General features: G+C 52.7%; 1 protein-coding gene across 1 annotated transcript; it reads right to left on the reverse strand.

The window, feature by feature from the left end:
* Window positions 1-3571: 3571 nt before the first annotated feature.
* On the reverse strand, window positions 3572-4228 carry LOC141161146 (histone H1.01-like). The gene has a single exon (XM_073645916.1). It carries the CDS (start codon window positions 4226-4228, stop codon window positions 3572-3574), a length of 657 nt encoding a protein of 218 aa, XP_073502017.1.
* Between the last annotated feature and the right edge of the window lie 13352 nt (window positions 4229-17580).

Genomic DNA, 17580 nt, shown 5'->3' on the forward strand with positions numbered 1-17580 from the left:
CTGCCCCGATCACCTGAGGATGACGAGGTCCTAATTCTAGAAAAGCTAACTTTTAAAAATCTGACTTATTTTGGGAGTGGGTTCTACGAGCCCCATTCAATCCTCCGCTCCATCTACACATCCAGGAGGCTCCTCATTCACCCACTAATCTACATTGATTCCCTGTGGTGTTCGCGCCGATCTGATCACAGACTAAGGAGAAGTCTCACAGGTTCTACCAGGAGCCTGATCGCCGCCGGGTCTGGGGAAGACACCGCTTCTGTAAAGCATGTGTAAGTGTGGAGTGGGGATCAGCAGACACACGGCTACTAAAGAGTTAAACGGTGGAAGAAATACTTGTATCCGGTATTGATCGGTGCCTGAGGATGTCTGTCAGTCATTGGCTGATCACAGATCCGTTGGTGGTTTTGAATTTCCCGCTCAATCGTTTTTTGGATTATTACCGGCTCCTCTGCTTGTAGGGAGATCGCAATCTGGTCTGGGGAAAGTTCTACCCCACTGTACGGCGCAGAGCCGCTTGCCCCAATCACAGTGATCGTAGAGGAGGGTGGGCTCCATTATTAATTTTCGGGTGAACAATCTTCACCATCATTCAAGGTTTTCTCCAAGCAGCACTTGGAACATCGCTACTGATGGGAGCAGGAATGTACCTTGTATTACAGAAAGCGGATACTGCTTCCATAACTCGGGAGATCTACAGATTTCTGTATAGGACGTAATCGGTCATTGACTAGAAATCGTTCCAACCACAAGAAACTGTTAACCCGTCAGTGCCAGTATTCTGAGTTCGCTCTGAAAAATGAGTGAACATTAGTTCTTTATAAACAGCGTACAAAGCTTGCACTGGCATTCACAGAAGCACAGAATTATTCCACAACAGGAGATTGTAGCCTCTCATCTAGAAGATGTGGTGGCTCTGAAAAGAGCCTTTGGGTTGTCAGGATGGAGCAGAGAACACAATTAACCTCCGAAGCCGTAGAGTGCGGCCCTGGCGCTTGAGCGCGTACACCACGTCCATAGCGGTGACGGTCTTCCTCTTGGCGTGCTCGGTGTAGGTGACGGCGTCACGGATCACGTTCTCCAGGAAGACTTTCAGGACACCGCGAGTCTCTTCATAGATGAGGCCGGAGATGCGCTTGACGCCTCCTCTGCGAGCGAGACGGCGGATGGCAGGCTTGGTGATGCCCTGGATGTTATCACGGAGCACCTTCCTGTGCCGCTTGGCACCGCCCTTCCCGAGACCTTTCCCTCCTTTACCGCGACCAGACATCTTCCAAATAGTCAGCAGAAAACTGTGACTAAACCGCACGGACTCTTCTATTATATAGCGTCTGGTGGACCGGAGAGAAGACTGCAGAGATGACGCGTTTCCAGGGCGGGTCTTACAGAATCTACATTAGCTCCTCCTTCCTCTGCTGATTGGCTGAACACAGAACTGTTGGGGAGTTTGAATTTCCCGCTCATTGTGCAGTTTCCGCAACTTCTAATATATATGTTTTACCTGTGATGAGAAATGTTTCAGAAACAGTCTATAAATAAAAGGGCAGACACGACACCAGCTGCAAGTGATCTACACTTCATATAGAAGCTTCAGATCACTGTTGAATATACCTGTAACGGCACTGACAGTGATTAACCCCCACTTCCATCATACCAGCATATTCGTAACATGCTATTCACTAATGTCCAGGAAGGGTCATTTCCGCACCTTACTACTCCCCTCATCATCCCTTGCATTCTGTACAATCTACATGTGACATTCTGGCTGCTCCCGTCGGCTAATCTATAGGATCCTGACTGAGCTCTGACATTTCTAAGATGGGCTTGTCACTTCAGATAGAATTGCTCTTGGGGTGCGGTGATTTGAGGAGGATTGTGGCAGCCAGGATTATTGCCTCTTCTAAGGACAGTGCAGGGAGGAAGCCGCGGTCAGCAGCACTGCTCCGATACTGACACCAGCTCATAAGCCGGGAATCCCCTCAGTCTGGCTTACAGAGGGTCTCTTCCTGCAAACGATAATGGCACGACAGTACTGATATCAATTGGGAACAGAATTCTTCCTGTAGAAGATAAAGACAACAGCTCAGATTGGTCAAATAAAAAAGGAACCGTATAAATAACATAATCACTGAGCAGCTGATTGATTCTCATTCCAGTGGTCCCATATCCAATGGAGAATACACTGTGATCTGGAAGGTGATTACACGAATGTGCTCAGTGGAGTTTATCTATAGACCGGACAATTCTCTTCACAGCAGAAGTAGTAACACAATTACATGTAGAAGCTGCGGAAACTACAAGGAGCGGGAAATTCAAACTCCCTAACGTCCTGTGTTCAGCCAATCAGCAGAGGAAGGGGAGGAGCGGAGAGAGCGGGATATTTATACTCCTCTGCTCCTGTTACCGCGTCATGTGAACACGCCCCCTGCACTGCTTGATAATATCATAAATTAACATGAGCCGCCAAAACAGGTGTGATATCCGCGACCAATCATTATTCCCAAAATCATCCCAACGCCCATTAATCCCGCCCTCAAAAAGAGGGGCAGGGTCTCTGTTCACACTCTTTTCTGGCTGCGGATACTGGCACAGGGTCACACCATGTCTACATGCGGCTTCTACAGCAAGAGCCGCCGTCGTCACTGTTCTATGTCACCAGTACACGGAGCTGTACAGGGTCTACTCTATCATCAGTCAAATCACTGGTTCTCCAATTCTCTCATCGAAGTAATAACCGCACACTAATCCTTTCACTAATAAAGACGCAGGTTACAAGTGGTGATTGATTAGGATGATGTAGATTTCTGTAGGACATCGGCCCCTTCCCTCCATTGATTACACTGATCGGTCACCTGCACTGGTGTGATCGGGACACAGCGCAGCTCTATGCGGAGATGTGGGGAAAAGCTTATTCATTATAACACTGGAGCCGCTCCCTGTACACACTATAATCTAGAAGCGGCAGCATATACGGGCACTGATCATACAGATCTGCCGGGGACAAGGTGGTGGCACTGATCATACAGTTCTGCAGGGGACAAGGTGGTGGCACTGATCATACAGCTCTGCAGGGGACAAGGTGGTGGCACTGATCATACAGCTCTGCAGGGGACAAGGTGGTGGTACTGATCATACAGCTCTGCCGGGGACAAGGTGATGGCACTGATCATACAGCTCTGCCAGGGACAAGGTGGTGGCACTGATCATACAGCTCAGCCGAGGACAAGGTGGTGGCACTGATCACACAGCTCTACAAGGAACAAGGTGGTGGCACTGGTCACAGCTCTGCCAGGGAAAAGGTGGTGGCACTGATCATACAGCTCTGCAGGGTACAAGGTGGTGGCACTGATCATACAGCTCTGAAGGGGACAAGGTGGTGGCACTGATCATACAGCTCTGCCGGGTACAAGGTGGTGGCATTGATAATATAGCTCTGCCGGGACAAGATGATGGCACTGATCATACAGCTCTGCAGGGTACAAGGTGGTGGCACTGATCATACAGCTATGAAGGGGACAAGGTGGTGGATCTGAAAAGAGCCTTTGTGGGGTAATAACAGGGCGGCTTTGGATTATTTCTTAGCTGCGGGCTTCTTGGCTTTAGCTGCCTTCTTAGCAGGACTCTTGGCAGCTTTGGGTTTAGCAGCTTTCTTAGCCGGACTCTTCGTCACCTTCTTGGGCTTGGGAGCGGCCTTTGGCTTCTTGGGGCTCTTGGTCGCCTTCTTGGCAGCTGCTGCGGGCTTCTTGGCCTTTTTCGGGCTCTTCTTGGCCGCGGTCGGAGCCTTCTTGGGCTTCTTAGGAGACTTGGCGGCTTTCTTGGCTGCAGCAGGCTTCTTGGGCTTGGCCGCAGCTGCTGACTTCTTCCTGGCCGCTTTGTCCTTAGTCTCCTGCTGCTTCTTGTTCAGCTTGAAGGACCCGGAGGCGCCGCTGCCCTTCACCTGGAGGAGGGCGCCCTTGGTGACCAGAGACTTGACGGCCAGCTTCAGGCGGCTGTTGTTCTTCTCTACATCGTATCCTCCGGCAGACAGAGCCTTCTTCAGGGCGGCCAGAGACACCCCACTACGCTCCTTAGAGGCGGACACGGCTTTCACGATCAGATCGGAGACGCTGGGACCGGAGGGCTTCTTGCTTTTTTTGACGCCCCCGGCGGCGGATTTCTTCGGCTGCTTCTTGGATTTGGCGGCCGGTTCCGCGGGAGGGGGAGCGGCGGCTGGTGCGGTCTCTGCCATCGTGTGCTGTGGAACTAGAACAAAACACTGAGGCCGGAGCTGGAGGCGCCTGTTATATGTACAGGCTTACTGCGCACTGATTGGCTGCTGAGCTGCATAGTCCTGAGCATCTATTGGCTGACACTGAGCACAGGCCCCGCCTCCTTCTAGCTGATCCCGAGTGGAGCTCCGCTCTCCCCTTGTGCTTCCCTGCCCGGGATAAAAGCCCTTTTCCAGGATCTCAGCAGTCAGATACTCCAGCACAGCGGCCAGATAGACCGGAGCGCCGGCGCCGACTCTCTCGGCATAATTGCCCTTGCGGAGAAGCCTGTGCACACGGCCGACTGGGAACTGGAGTCCTGCCCGGGATGAGCGGGTCTTTGCCTTAGCACGTACTTTGCCTCCTTGTTTGCCACGTCCAGACATCGCTGTAATCTTCTCCAAAAAGTGGAAAGCACAGAAAGAAATATACTCTCTTGTGATGCCGGTTCAGTCTCCTCAGTCGCTTTTTATCCACCGCTGCCCCGACCTCCTACCTTATCATTGGATGGATCTGAAGCCGCCAATGTGAAGCAGACTTGTGGAAACACCAATAAGACGCAGCCTACACAGGTCACGTGACTTTTTGTTCATGAGTTTGAAGTTCCCGCTCAGCGGCTGATGGCTTTTCTGTTCTTTGTCTCCATATAACACAAGGTTCTATGACCGACCTATATCGGGAAAGCAGCTTGTGTTCAGCGATCATTGGTCGTTTACGTCCCATACAGGAGTCTGGAGACTTTAGTTGAGCAGTCTCCGCTTTCTGTAATACAAGACCCGGGGTCAGGGATGCTTCGGTTTCCTTTCATGGATATAAAGAGTGAATAAGCCATCAGCTGGCTATGCTTTGTTGTTCCCATTATTAAAGAGTGGGTCTCCTATACTGTTATTGCGTATGCAGTAACTATCACTTCCCGGTGCCTGCGCAATGGAACCCTGCGGCACAGTGCAGAGAGGGACGGCGCCAGGATGAAGCAAAGCGCGCCTTATGTGAGCGGCACTTTGCTCATGCCCGAGAAGTGAGGTAGAACAGAGCACATCACAGGGCCGTGTGACGTGTAGGGCAGTGGGGTAATAAGGTAACTAACCATATAGGCGGATATTTTGGGGAACAATATACAGTTAGGTGGGGATTTATTGGCATCCGGGGGATGCCAAGCCTGTGGAAAATAGAGTAGATGAAAACACTTTTCTCTGCAATCAAGCCTCTACTATGAGCCATACAGGTATGTATAGATTTTCTTTTCTACAACCTGTATGCCCATAGTAGAGGTCTGATATCTCCCAGGGGGTGGCAGATTCCCTTAACAGAATGTGTCTGTTGTATTTCAAATAAAGTGTTTACTCTGTGTCTGTGTGTTTATTTAACTCTTTACTTTACTTTATTTAGGCTTGGTAATGACAGGGTCTGATTGACATTTTGTCATCACCAAACAAAAGAGCTAGGTGTAAGCTAATCCAATTCACCCAATTTTCATCAGCATTCCCATTCATGTAATTTCTGGGGCATCTGAAAGCTGTTTTAATATTTTTTTTTATTATATGCTCAATCCCCGAAGCCCTATCTTTTGTAAAATAACTAAAAATAAAAAACAACCATATCCCTCACATGTCCGCTATCATGACGCAATCCAGATTGTCCCTCGGCGATCCGGGTCACATCTACAGCAGTGACTTCAGCAATCACTGATGTCACTGCTGTAGAAGACAGCAATGTACACTGACAGGGGTGTAATCACTACTGCCAGTATACATTGCAGCTGCAAGAGTGAGGTCACTTGGGTTCATAAGCTGAAGATCAGCTGATCAGCCTCGGTGATCTCAGCCTCAGTGGAATGTGGGAACACTCGTGATGAGCGACCATGCTTGCCACTGCTCGGTACTCGCCGAGCATCTCAGTACTCGAGATGCTGGGAGCTCGCCGAATACTGCATGTTTGGCGCTATTTAGAGCACCAATCATACAGGGATTGTCTACCACTCACTGTAATGTCACAGCCTTGGTAGATGTGGCATTACCCGACAATTTAGAACAGAAAGAATAGAGCATCACACATAGATTAGACAGATAGAAACATGTGAGTCACATCTACTATATAATTGTCTTATCCCATCTGTCTGTCTATCTGTCTGTCTGTCTTTCTGTTTGTCTGTCCTGGAAATCCCGCGTCGCTCATTGGTCCGGCAGCGGCCAATCAGCGCCGCGGGATTTCTGAAAAAAGATGGCGGCCGTTAGCGGCTCATCTGGCGGACGGAGGTCAGCGGCGATGCAGCGGGGAGATGAGCGGCGCTAGCAGCACAACTACCCCGACCGGCGCCGCTGACCTCCATGTGGCTAACGTCGGAAGATCAGCGGCTTGGCCCGTTGATCTCCCGACAGCAAGTGTGAACGGAGGACCGGGGAGCGGTGCCGCCGGTCGGGACGCTTCTGCTGCGAGCAGTCGCTCATCTCCCGGCTTCTCGCAGCAGATGAAGCCTCACAGGCAGCGGCGCTCCCCGGTCCTCGCTAATACGGAGCCGCACAAGCAGCGCCGCTCCCGGGCTCACACTAATACGACGCTGATTGGTCGCAGTGGCCATACGCGACCAATCAGCGAGATGGGCGGCAAATTTAAACGCCGCTCTGCTGATTGGTCGCGGTGGCCGGCCGACCGCGACCAATCAGCGAGATGGGCGGCAAATTTAAACGCCGCTGTGCTGATTGGTCGCAGTGGCCGGCCGCGACCAATCAGCGAGATGGGAGGCAAATTTAAACGCCGCTGTGCTGATTGGTCGCGGCCGGTCACCACGACCAATCAGCGTGATGGCCGGGAAATTTAAACGCCGCTGTGCTGATTAATCGCGGCCGGCCACAGCGACCAATAAGCGAGATGGGCGGCAAATTTAAACGCCGCTCTGCTGATTGGTCGCGGTGGCCGGGAGTGACCAATGAGCGAGATGGGCGGCAAATTTAAACGCCGCTCTGCTGATTGGTCGCGGTGGCCGGGAGTGACCAATGAGCGAGATGGGCGGCAAATTTAAACACCGCTCTGCTGATTGGTCACGGTGGCCGGCTACCGCGACCAATCAGCGAGATGGGCGGCAAATTTAAACGCCGCTCTGCTGATTGGTCGCGGTGGCAGACCGCGACCAATCAGCGAGATGGGCGGCAAATTTAAACGCCCCACTGCTGATTGGTCGCGGTGGCCGGCCGCGACCAATCAGCGAGATGGGCGGCAAATTTAAACGCCCCACTGCTGATTGGTCGCGGTGGCCGGCCGTGACCAATCAGCGAGATGGGCGGCAAATTTAAACGCCCCACTGCTGATTGGTCGCGGTGGCCGGCCGCGACCAATCAGCGAGATGGGCGGCAAATTTAAACGCCCCACTGCTGATTGGTCGCGGTGGCCGGCCGTGACCAATTAGCGAGATGGGCGGCAAATTTAAACGCCGCTGTGCTGATTGGTCGCGGCCGGCCACCGCGACCAATCAGCGAGATGGCCGGGAAATTTAAACGCCGCTCTGCTGATTAATCGCGGCCGGCCACAGCGACCAATGAGCGAGATGGGCGGCAAATTTAAACGCCGTTCTGCTGATTGGTAGCGGTGGCCGGCCGTGACCAATGAGCGAGATGGGTGGCAAATTTAAACGAGGCTCTGCTGATTGGTCGCGGTGGCCGGCTACCGCGACCAATCAGCGAGATGGGCAGCAAATTTAAACGCCGCTGTGCTGATTAATCGCGGCCGGCCACCGCGACCAATCAGCGAGATGGGCGGCAATTTTAAACGCCGCTCTGCTGATTGGTCGCGGCCGGCTACCGCGACCAATCAGCGAGATGGCCGGGAAATTTAAACGCCGCTCTGCTGATTAATCGCGGCCGGCCACAGCGACCAATGAGCGAGATGGGCGGCAAATTTAAACGCCGTTCTGCTGATTGGTCGCGGTGGCCGGCCGTGACCAATCAGCAAGATGGGCGGCAAATTTAAACGCCGCTCTGCTGATTGATCGCGGTGGCCGGCTACCGCGACCAATCAGCGAGATGGGCAGCAAATTTAAACGCCGCTGTGCTGATTAATCGCGGCTGGCCACCGCGACCAATCAGCGAGATGGGCGGCAATTTTAAACGCCGCTCTGCTGATTGGTCGCGGCCGGCTACCGCGACCAATCAGCGAGATGGGCGGCAAATTTAAATGCCGCTCTGATGATTAATCGCGGCCGGCCACCGCGACCAATCAGCGAGATGGGCGGCAAATTTAAACGCCGCTGTGCTGATTGGTCGCGGTGGCCGGCCGCGACCAATCAGCAAGATGTCCGGCAAATTTAAACGCCGCTCTGCTGATTGGTAGCGGTGGCCGGCTGCAATTAATCAGCGAGATGGGCGGCAAATTTAAACGCCACTCTGCTCATTGGTCGCGGCCGGCCACCGCGACCAATCAGCGATATCGGCGGCAAATTTAAACGCCGCTCTGCTGATTGGTCGCGGTGACCGCGACCAATCAGCGATATGGGCGGCACATTTAAACGCCGCTCTGCTGATTGGTCGCGGTGGCCGGCCGTCCGCGACCAATCAGCGAGATTGCCGCCAAATTTAAACAACGCTCTGCTGATTAGTCGCGGATGACAGACGCGACCAATCAGCGAGATTGGCGCCAAATTTAAACAACGCTCTGCTGATTGGTCGCTGACGCCAGACGCGACCAATCAGCGAGATTGGCGCCAAATTTATACAACGCTCTGCTTATTGGTCGCGGACGGCAGATGCGTCCAATCAGCGAGATTAGCGCCAAATTTAAACAACGCTCTGCTGATTGGTTGCGGTGGCCGGCCGCAACCAATCAGCGATTTTGGTGCCAATTTGAAACACCGCTCTGCTGATTGTTCGCGGTCGCCGGCCGCGACCAATGAGCAGTATTGGCGCCAAATTTAAACGCCGCTCTGCTGATTGGTCGCGGTGGCCGACCGCGACCAATCAGAGAGATGGGCGGCAAATTTAAACGCCGCTCTGCTGATTGGTCGCGGTGGCCGGCCGCGACAAATCAGCGAGATGGCCGGCAAATTTAAACGCCGCTCTGCTCATTGGTCGCGGTGGCCGTCCGCGACCAATCAGCGAGATGGGCGGCACATTTAAACTCCGCTCTGCTGATTGGTCGCGGTGGCCGGCCGTCCGCGACCAATCAGCGAGATTGGCGCCATATTTAAACAACGCTCTGCTGATTGGTCGCGGCTGCCAGCCGCTGCCAATCAGCGAGATTGCCGCCAAATTTAAACAACGCTCTGCTGATTGGTCGCTGACACCAGACGCGACCAATCAGCGAGATTGGCGCCAAATTTAAACAACGCTCTGCTTATTGGTCGCGGACGGCAGACGCGACCAATCAGCGAGATTAGCGCCAAATTTAAACAACGCTCTGCTGATTGGTTGCGGTGGCCGGCCGCGACCAATCAGCGATTTTGGTGCCAATTTAAAACACCGCTCTGCTGATTGGTCGCGGTCGCCGGCCGCGACCAATGAGCAGTATTGGCGCCAAATTTAAACCCCGCTCTGCTAATTGGTCGCGGCCGACGGTCACGACCAATCAGCAATTTTGGTGCCAAATTTAAACCCCGCTCTGCTGATTGGTCGCGACCGCCGGGCGCGACCAATCAGCGATTTTGGCGCCAAATTTAAACACCGCTTCGCTGATTGGTCGTGGTGGCCGGCCGTGACCATTAAGCGATATTGGCGCCATATTTAAACACCGCTCTGCTCATTGGTCGCGGTTACCGGTCACGAATAACCAGCATTATTGGCGACAAATTTAAACACTGCTCTGCTGATTAGTCGCGGCCGTGACCAATCACCATTATTGGCGACAAATTTAAATAACGCTCTGCTGATTGGTCGCGACCGCCGGCCGCGACCAGTCAGCATTATTGGCGCCAAATTTAAACCCCGCTCTGCTGATTAGTCGCGACCGCCGGCAGTGACAAATCTGCGATATAGGCGCCAAATTTTAACACCGCTTTGCTAATTGGTCGCGGTTGCCGGCCTCGACCAATCAGCGATTTTGGCGCCAAATTTAAATACCGCTCTGCTGATTGCGCCCGGTCGGCCGCATACCTATTCTAGAATACCCGATGCGTTAGAATCGGGCCACCATCTAGTATATAATAAGTACAGTGACAGTGTTGGTTACTGTACTTGTCATTTAGTGTTAAAATAAAGGATTTATTAAAAAAAAAATTGGCGTGGGGTTCCCCGTTATTTTAGTCTCTAGCGGAGGTTAAGCAGATGGCTGGGGCAGATGTTTGAAGCCTGGGAAGGGGGTAATTCCCACGGAGCTTCCCAGGCTACTAATATCAGCCCCCAGCTGAATACCTAGCCTTTACTAGCTATTAAAATGGGGGACATGAACTCGACTCATCTGGATGCCGTCACAGCCAGACACTGAGGAGCTTCACTGAGGAGCTTCTCAGTGTCTGCGGCATGGCAAACTGGATGGCAGCGTTCTGCTGCGATCCAGCCTGTCATGTCAATGTAGCAGAGCTAAAGCCATCCTGGGAACCATGGAAAGGTAAGGAATCCTAACCTCTAGTATTAAAACCTTACGTATGTAAAGTGACGTAATGTTAATAAGGGATGAGAAGGCCTGAGACCTGGCTAATGGACACCCAGCCATGGAGAAATATACAAATGTAATGTCCAGCTCAAGGAAAAAGGAAACCACTCCTTTATTTGCAAAGAGTGCAAAAATCCTGAAACCGAAGCCTAAAGAGAAAAAGTGGAAAATAAATGCATGTGCATGCACTGTGTAGGCCCATGTTCACACTGGCCACCAAACATTCCAGGGGGCATCGTTTTTCTACAAGAGGTGTATATGATTATATTCCAGGCGGATGTTATTTAACGTAATGTTAGTATAAAAAATATATAAAACAACTTGCGCTAGTGTATAGGGTATGTGGCAAGAAATAACATTGAAGATGTTAAAAATGTCCAATTTTATTTAAATATGTAGGTTACAAGAAGTTAAAAATCATTGCTCGGTATAGAAATTTGAAAAGATTGAAATTTGGACGTGACGCTATCCCAGACATTAACACACAATATCACATACGGGAAGGATTAGTTTTTGAAGTTGTGAACGAGGCCATAGCCAGTCCACCACCATCAGACACCCAAATATCAGAGGACAGATTTTCCACCCATCCAACACCAGACTATTATCATCAAACACAACTGGATGGCCATAGAGGCACAACAACCAGCCCTCAACCTTCCACTGAAGCTACCTCCCCAATACTTACGCCCATTAACACACAAAACTGCTTTGACCCACTGGAAAAAAATTAATGAAAACCCTAGCAATAATAATCAATATCCTACCGCCTCCCAAGACAACGGCTTGAGAACCAGATCGAACTCTCAACACCCACAAATTAGTAAAAGGGCCAGCAACTCAAATTTTTTTCAGTTGGCCCAAAGAAAAGGCGCCAAAGGGGCTGTAGAGGAGGGCAATTCTCCAAAAAGAAGAAACAATTAGAAGAGATAAACAGTAAAGGTGATTCTATTTTTAACCTAAGTAAACACAACCTAAAACCCAATGAAATCAACCTACTTAATAAGGGCCTGAAGTTTGCCCCCTCGATAGGCCTTAACAAATTTCAGGCCTTTATTGGAATCAAACAATTCATGAGAAAATTGGCTCTCAAAAAATATTACATAAAAAAGGAAACCCAAACTCCAACACAGGATCAAGCTAATCCGCCCACTTCATCGTATATACACACCAGGGCCGGCTCCAGGTTTTTGTGGGCCCCGGGCGAAAGAGTCTCAGTGGGCCCCTTTAACAGATATTATGATTCCAGATGCACCCCTTAAGTGTGTAAGCCCCCCAACATGCAGCATCAGTCAAATTCTACATGCAAGAGGAATGAAATGCAACAACACCCCCTTACATATGCAAGGCGCCAACATGCAACATAAAGGGTATGTGCACACGGTCAGTAAACGCTGCTGATTGGATGCAGCACACTTGCGCTGCGTGCAAACCACAGCATTCGATAATACAAGCAAAGTGGATGGGATTTGAAGAAATCCCATGCCCACTATGCATCTCCAGGCACCTGCGGATCACCCGCGGACACGGACTTGCGGCGCGTCTTTCCGTCAATTTCTCTTGCGGAGTCGCTAGTCTCCACAAGAGAAATTAGATCAGTGCAGTGTATAGGATGGGGTGAATCCGCATGGTTCAATGAACACATGCGGATTCACCTGCGTGCAGCGCTTTGGACGCAGCATAAAGTATACTGCGTTCAAAGCGTTGACAGTACAGATGGTGTGCCCATAACTCATTCCCTGTAAAAGCCCCCACAACATGCAACACATGCATGCATCACCCCCTTCCCTGTGCTAGACCCTCAACATCACCCACTTACATATGCAAGTCCCCAACATGCAACATCACTTCCCTATGCAATTCCCCACAATATGCAGTGCCATGCATGCATCACGCCCTTCCCTCTGCTAGACCCTCAACATCATCCACTTATATATGCAAGTCCCCAACATGCAACATCACTTCCCTATGCAATTCCCCACAATATGCAGTGCCATGCATGCATCACGCCCTTCCCTCTGCTAGACCCTCAACATCACCCACTTATATATGCAAGTCCCCAACATGCAACATCACTTCCCTATGCAATTCCCCACAATATGCAATGCCATGCATGTGTGGCACCCCTGAGGGTTCGACCGCCACAGGAATGCTGCACTTCTCTAATGGAGTGTAGTGTTCCTCCTCTGAGGTAAGCCCGGTGTGATGGTCGCGACCCAGCCTTGCATCCAACACCACACTTCTCCACCAGAGGGAGCTAGTATGCACTAGGTGTTGCTCCCCTGGTTACAGGGAGACTGGGGAACACAAAGTGGTAGGAACCAGTTAGTGGGTGTGGGTGGAGGACTTACAAGTTAGTTACACCTTAAATTTCATATTTAATAGAAAGCCATCTTTGATCTTGGTCTGTTGTTCTTCTCTGGTCCTTTGTCTAGCCCAGGGGTCCTCAAACTTTTTAAACAGGGGGCCAGTTCACGGTCCCTCAGACCATTGGAGGGCCGGAATATAGTTTTTAAAAAAAACTATGAACAAATTACTATGCACACTGCACATATCTTATTTTGTAGTAAAAAAAACAATACAGGAACAAATACAATATTTAAAATGAAGAACAAGTAAAGTTAAATCAACCGGTATTTCAATAGGTAGGTAACTGTACCCAATAGGCAGCATAGGTCCTCAATAGGCAGGTAAATGTCCCCAATAGGCAGCATCGGTCCTCAATAGGCAGGTAAATATCCCCAATAGGCAGGTAAATGTCCCCCATAGGCAGGTAAATGTCCCCAATAGGCAGCATAGGTCCCCAATAGGCAGGTAAATGTACCCAATAGGCAGCATAGGTCCCCAATAGGCAGGTAAATGTCCCCAATAGGCAGCATAGGTCCTCAATGGGCAGGTAAATGTTCCAAATAGGCAGGCTGTTTCCCCCTTATAATGCCATATGCAGGCTGTTCCACCCCTTATAATGCCCCATGCAGGCTGTTCCCCCCCATATAATGCCCCATGCAGCATGTCACCCCCCCATATAATGCCCCATGCAGCATGTCACCCCCCCATATTATGCCCCATGCAGCATGTCACCCCCCCATATTATGCCCCATGCAGCATGTCACCCCCCCTATATTATGCCCCATGCAGGATGTCACCCCCCATATAATGCCCCATGCAGGATGTCACCCCCCATATAATGCCCCATGCAGGATAACACTCCCCTGTCTTTATTATACCCCATGCAGCATGTCACCCCCCACATATAATGCCCCATGCAGCATGTCACCCCCCATATAATGCCCCATGCAGCATGTCACCCCCCCAATATAATGCCACATGCAGCTTGTCACCACCCCCATATAATGCCACATGCAGCATGTCACCCCCCCCATATCATGCCCCATGCAGGATGTTTACCCCCCCCATATTATACCCCTTGCAGCATGTCACCCCCCCATATAATGCTCCATGCAGGATGTCACCCCCCATATCATGCCCCATGCAGGATGTCACCTCCCCATATTATACCCCTTGCAGGATGTCACTCCTCCATATAATGACCTATGCCTCCATACATTAAAAAAAAAAAAAAAATCCAATACTCACCTCACTTCTCACCTGCTGCCGCTGCCGCTGCCCTACTCTGGTCTGGACTCCAGCGTCGCGGCGGCGTCGTCCCGCTCTGCGCTGCCTGTGACGGCACTCGGGAGGGCGCGGTGTAAAGACGTCACCGCATCCTCTGACCTGAGACGTCACAGAAAGCGCAGAGCAGGAAGACAGCGGATCTGCAGAGGCACAGGGAGAGGTAAGTATCCGCCTGCCGGGGCCCTGAGCAAGCGGGGGAGAAGGGCGGGTGCTGACACCGCTCCCCTCTCCTCCACCCATAGCCCGGCGGGCCGGATAAAAGTCCTCCGCGGGCCGCATGTGGCCCGCGGGCCGTAGTTTGAGGACCCCTGGTCTAGCCTTTGCTAGTCTGTCGGCTGTGTCTGTGCGGTCAAAATACTGTGTGCAATGTGACCTCCCTCCGGGAGCGCAGATCCTATGTGGGCCTGCGCCGGTAAGGGACACAGCCCTCGTACCCTGGCCTTGGGACGAGAGGTAGGTTGTAGACAAGGAATGTCTCAACCCGGCCAAGGACCAGGATCAAGAAGGCCCTGGGAGCTTTAGAGTGTGGCTCCCCAGCAAATGGGTCCCGGGGAGGATGCAGACGGAGCGGAGCACGCCACCTGTCATCGCCTACCTGATCTATTCAGAGGGATTCCGGCTGCAAGAGGGGTACCGGCCCTCGACACCCGACCTTGTACTCTATGTTCTGGACGGGAAAGCCCGGTTAGGCCCTGAGGATCCCACCGGGCATCGGATGGAGAGGAATTGCCATCCGTGCCCTAGTCCTGAGAGGAGCTCAGAGGGAGACCCGGCCTATCTACACACGCACAGACGGGAAAGGGTGAAGTTTATAGTGCAGGAACACTCTGGTGTAGGGTCGCTACCGAACACTGGACTTTCTCGGAGGTAGTCGGACCCCCGTCCCTGGTGGCCGCAGGACTCCGCGGGGAGCAGGGAGTCGCCTTCCCGCTGACATCTCTAAGTGAGTAAAGCCTTGGAAGTTCACCCCTATGGCCTCTGGAGTGTTCATTACGCGCCATACCATGCGACGCGGTGCCCGTACTCCCCGCACTACTACCCCCTCTCTTTCCTGTTTGCCTGCCCTGAGGCCTTGCTCCGCCTGTGGGGAGCAGCGAGAACTTTAGCCGCCATGACACCGGGCCTCAGCGGACTGCAGCGGCGCTGGTGACCCTTCACCAGGCACCACAGGTGGCGTAGTCGTTAAAATAAGCCACTCAACCCGGACAAGCCCACAGCATCTCTTTCTAATGTGACGGCCCTGAGCACGGGTCGGGCCTAGGCCACGGCTGCATCCCATCTCTCCATCACAGGGCCCGACACCGAGTCCCCCATCACCCAGGGTAAAACATGGGTTTCTCTGAGTAGAGGCGTCACAACCTGGCGTAGTCGGCAGGATCGCGTGCCCGCAGCAAAGGAAGAAGTGCCCATTGCTATCGGGTACTGTGTGCCTTACACCTTGAACTGTTGTTTACACTTAAAATGGCGCCCGCCCAAGAAGAACAGACGCCATAATGCTGTGAAAAACTGTCTTTGAACACCTCCCATCGTGGGCTGGGCTCCCGCTTGGCGCCAAAAAGGTGGACTGCCCCTTCCATCAGAGACTGTCCGCGGGGTAATGCCCGTCAAACTGGATGGGCTGAACAAAGGCGGGCCTGTCAGCATTCCGCCCAGGAACCGCCCCGAGAGAGGAGGAAGAAGCAAAGCAACAATGTTCGGCCATTGCAGTTGGAGCTTGGCAGTCAACGGAGGCAGACATGGATGCCTCTGGGGAGCAAGACCACGCATCTACTGAACCCGGTTCAGGCCCTTCACCCGGCAGAGAGCAAGGCGGCAGCGTATTGACCCCGGGAGATATTACATTTCTCCAGCAGGAAGCTCCGGAACTCCTAAGAAGGCAGATAGAGGCCCAGGAGGCGGCGACGGCTGCGTGGCGGGAAGAGATGCTGCTGCGTATCCGGGACCGCCGTCAAGGAGTAGAGGTCCCAGGACAAGTCGACTCGGTGACAGAGGTCGAGAGCGGCCCAGCGGCGGGTGAGTGTCCAACCCCTGCCCTGGCTGCAGAGCCTACCGTGACTATCTTGGACCTCATGTCGGAGTACCTGATTCCCCACGAGGTCACCTGGGAGCAAGCGTTGGCTCCAGAGCTGCAATCGGCAGCCATGGGTGAGGACCTGCGATGCCGCCCAAACCCTGATTCGGAGGTGCCTGAAGCTGCAGAGGAAACTACCGGCTCCAACCCGGACTGGTCCGCGTCTACAGAGGACTCGCAGCAACCCGTTCTAACCCCGCTACCTGCATGGCAGGAACCTGGCCCGAGGCTGAGGATTGGGCCTGGGAAAACTAGGGGGGCGACCTAATGGGCTTCCCCCGGGAGACCAGGGCTGAAGCGCGGAGGAGGATCCAGTGGTGCAGCGACCAGATATTCCAGCTCGCATGGGAGCAGCGTCGGCGGGAGCAGCACTGCGAGCACCTCGAGGTCAGGACCAAAGCTGCAAAAACTCGGGCGCGTCAGGAGGAGGCCACCCGTCCCAGTCCCCGGTACGAAGGCCAAGTCGTCCGTTTTCATCGTGAGGCGGGGTGGGGGTTCATCCGGTGTCCCCAGTTCCAGGACGATGTGTTCGTCAGCCGGCGGGAAGTCGAGCAGCGCCTCAAGAAGGGACACCCCGGTCGGAACCTCTTCCCAGGAGGAGAGCCAGGCGGAGGTGACCGAGCGGACCGGGAGGACCAGTAGGAGGCGACCGGAGGGACGAGCGCAAGAGAGCGCTGTGGCAGCGTGCAGTGCCGGCCAGCGGAGGGTGCCAGGTGGTGGTGACCAGGAGGTGATCAGGAGGACCGGTAAGAGGCGACCGGAGGGACAAGCGCGCTGTGATAGCGTGCAGCGTCCCTAGAGGAGGTGAGTGAGGGGCAGGAGGCCGCGATAAGCGGCCCTACTGAACCCAAGTGTGTACTGTACTGTATTGTATTTGTATCTGTATTGTAATTGTATTGCATTCCCTAGTCCATATTTAATTGATTACCCCCCCGTCCATATTTAAATTGATTCCCCTGAACACCCCTGTCCATATTTAACTGATCCCTCTGACCACATTAAATTGACCCCCCCGTCCTCATTTAATTGATCCCCGACCACCCCCCGTCC

This window comes from Phyllobates terribilis, unplaced genomic scaffold, assembly GCF_046119375.1.
Source record: "Phyllobates terribilis strain yellow unplaced genomic scaffold, ASM4611937v1 Scaffold_9__5_contigs__length_417890890, whole genome shotgun sequence".
In the NCBI taxonomy this organism is placed as follows: Eukaryota; Metazoa; Chordata; class Amphibia; order Anura; family Dendrobatidae; genus Phyllobates; species Phyllobates terribilis.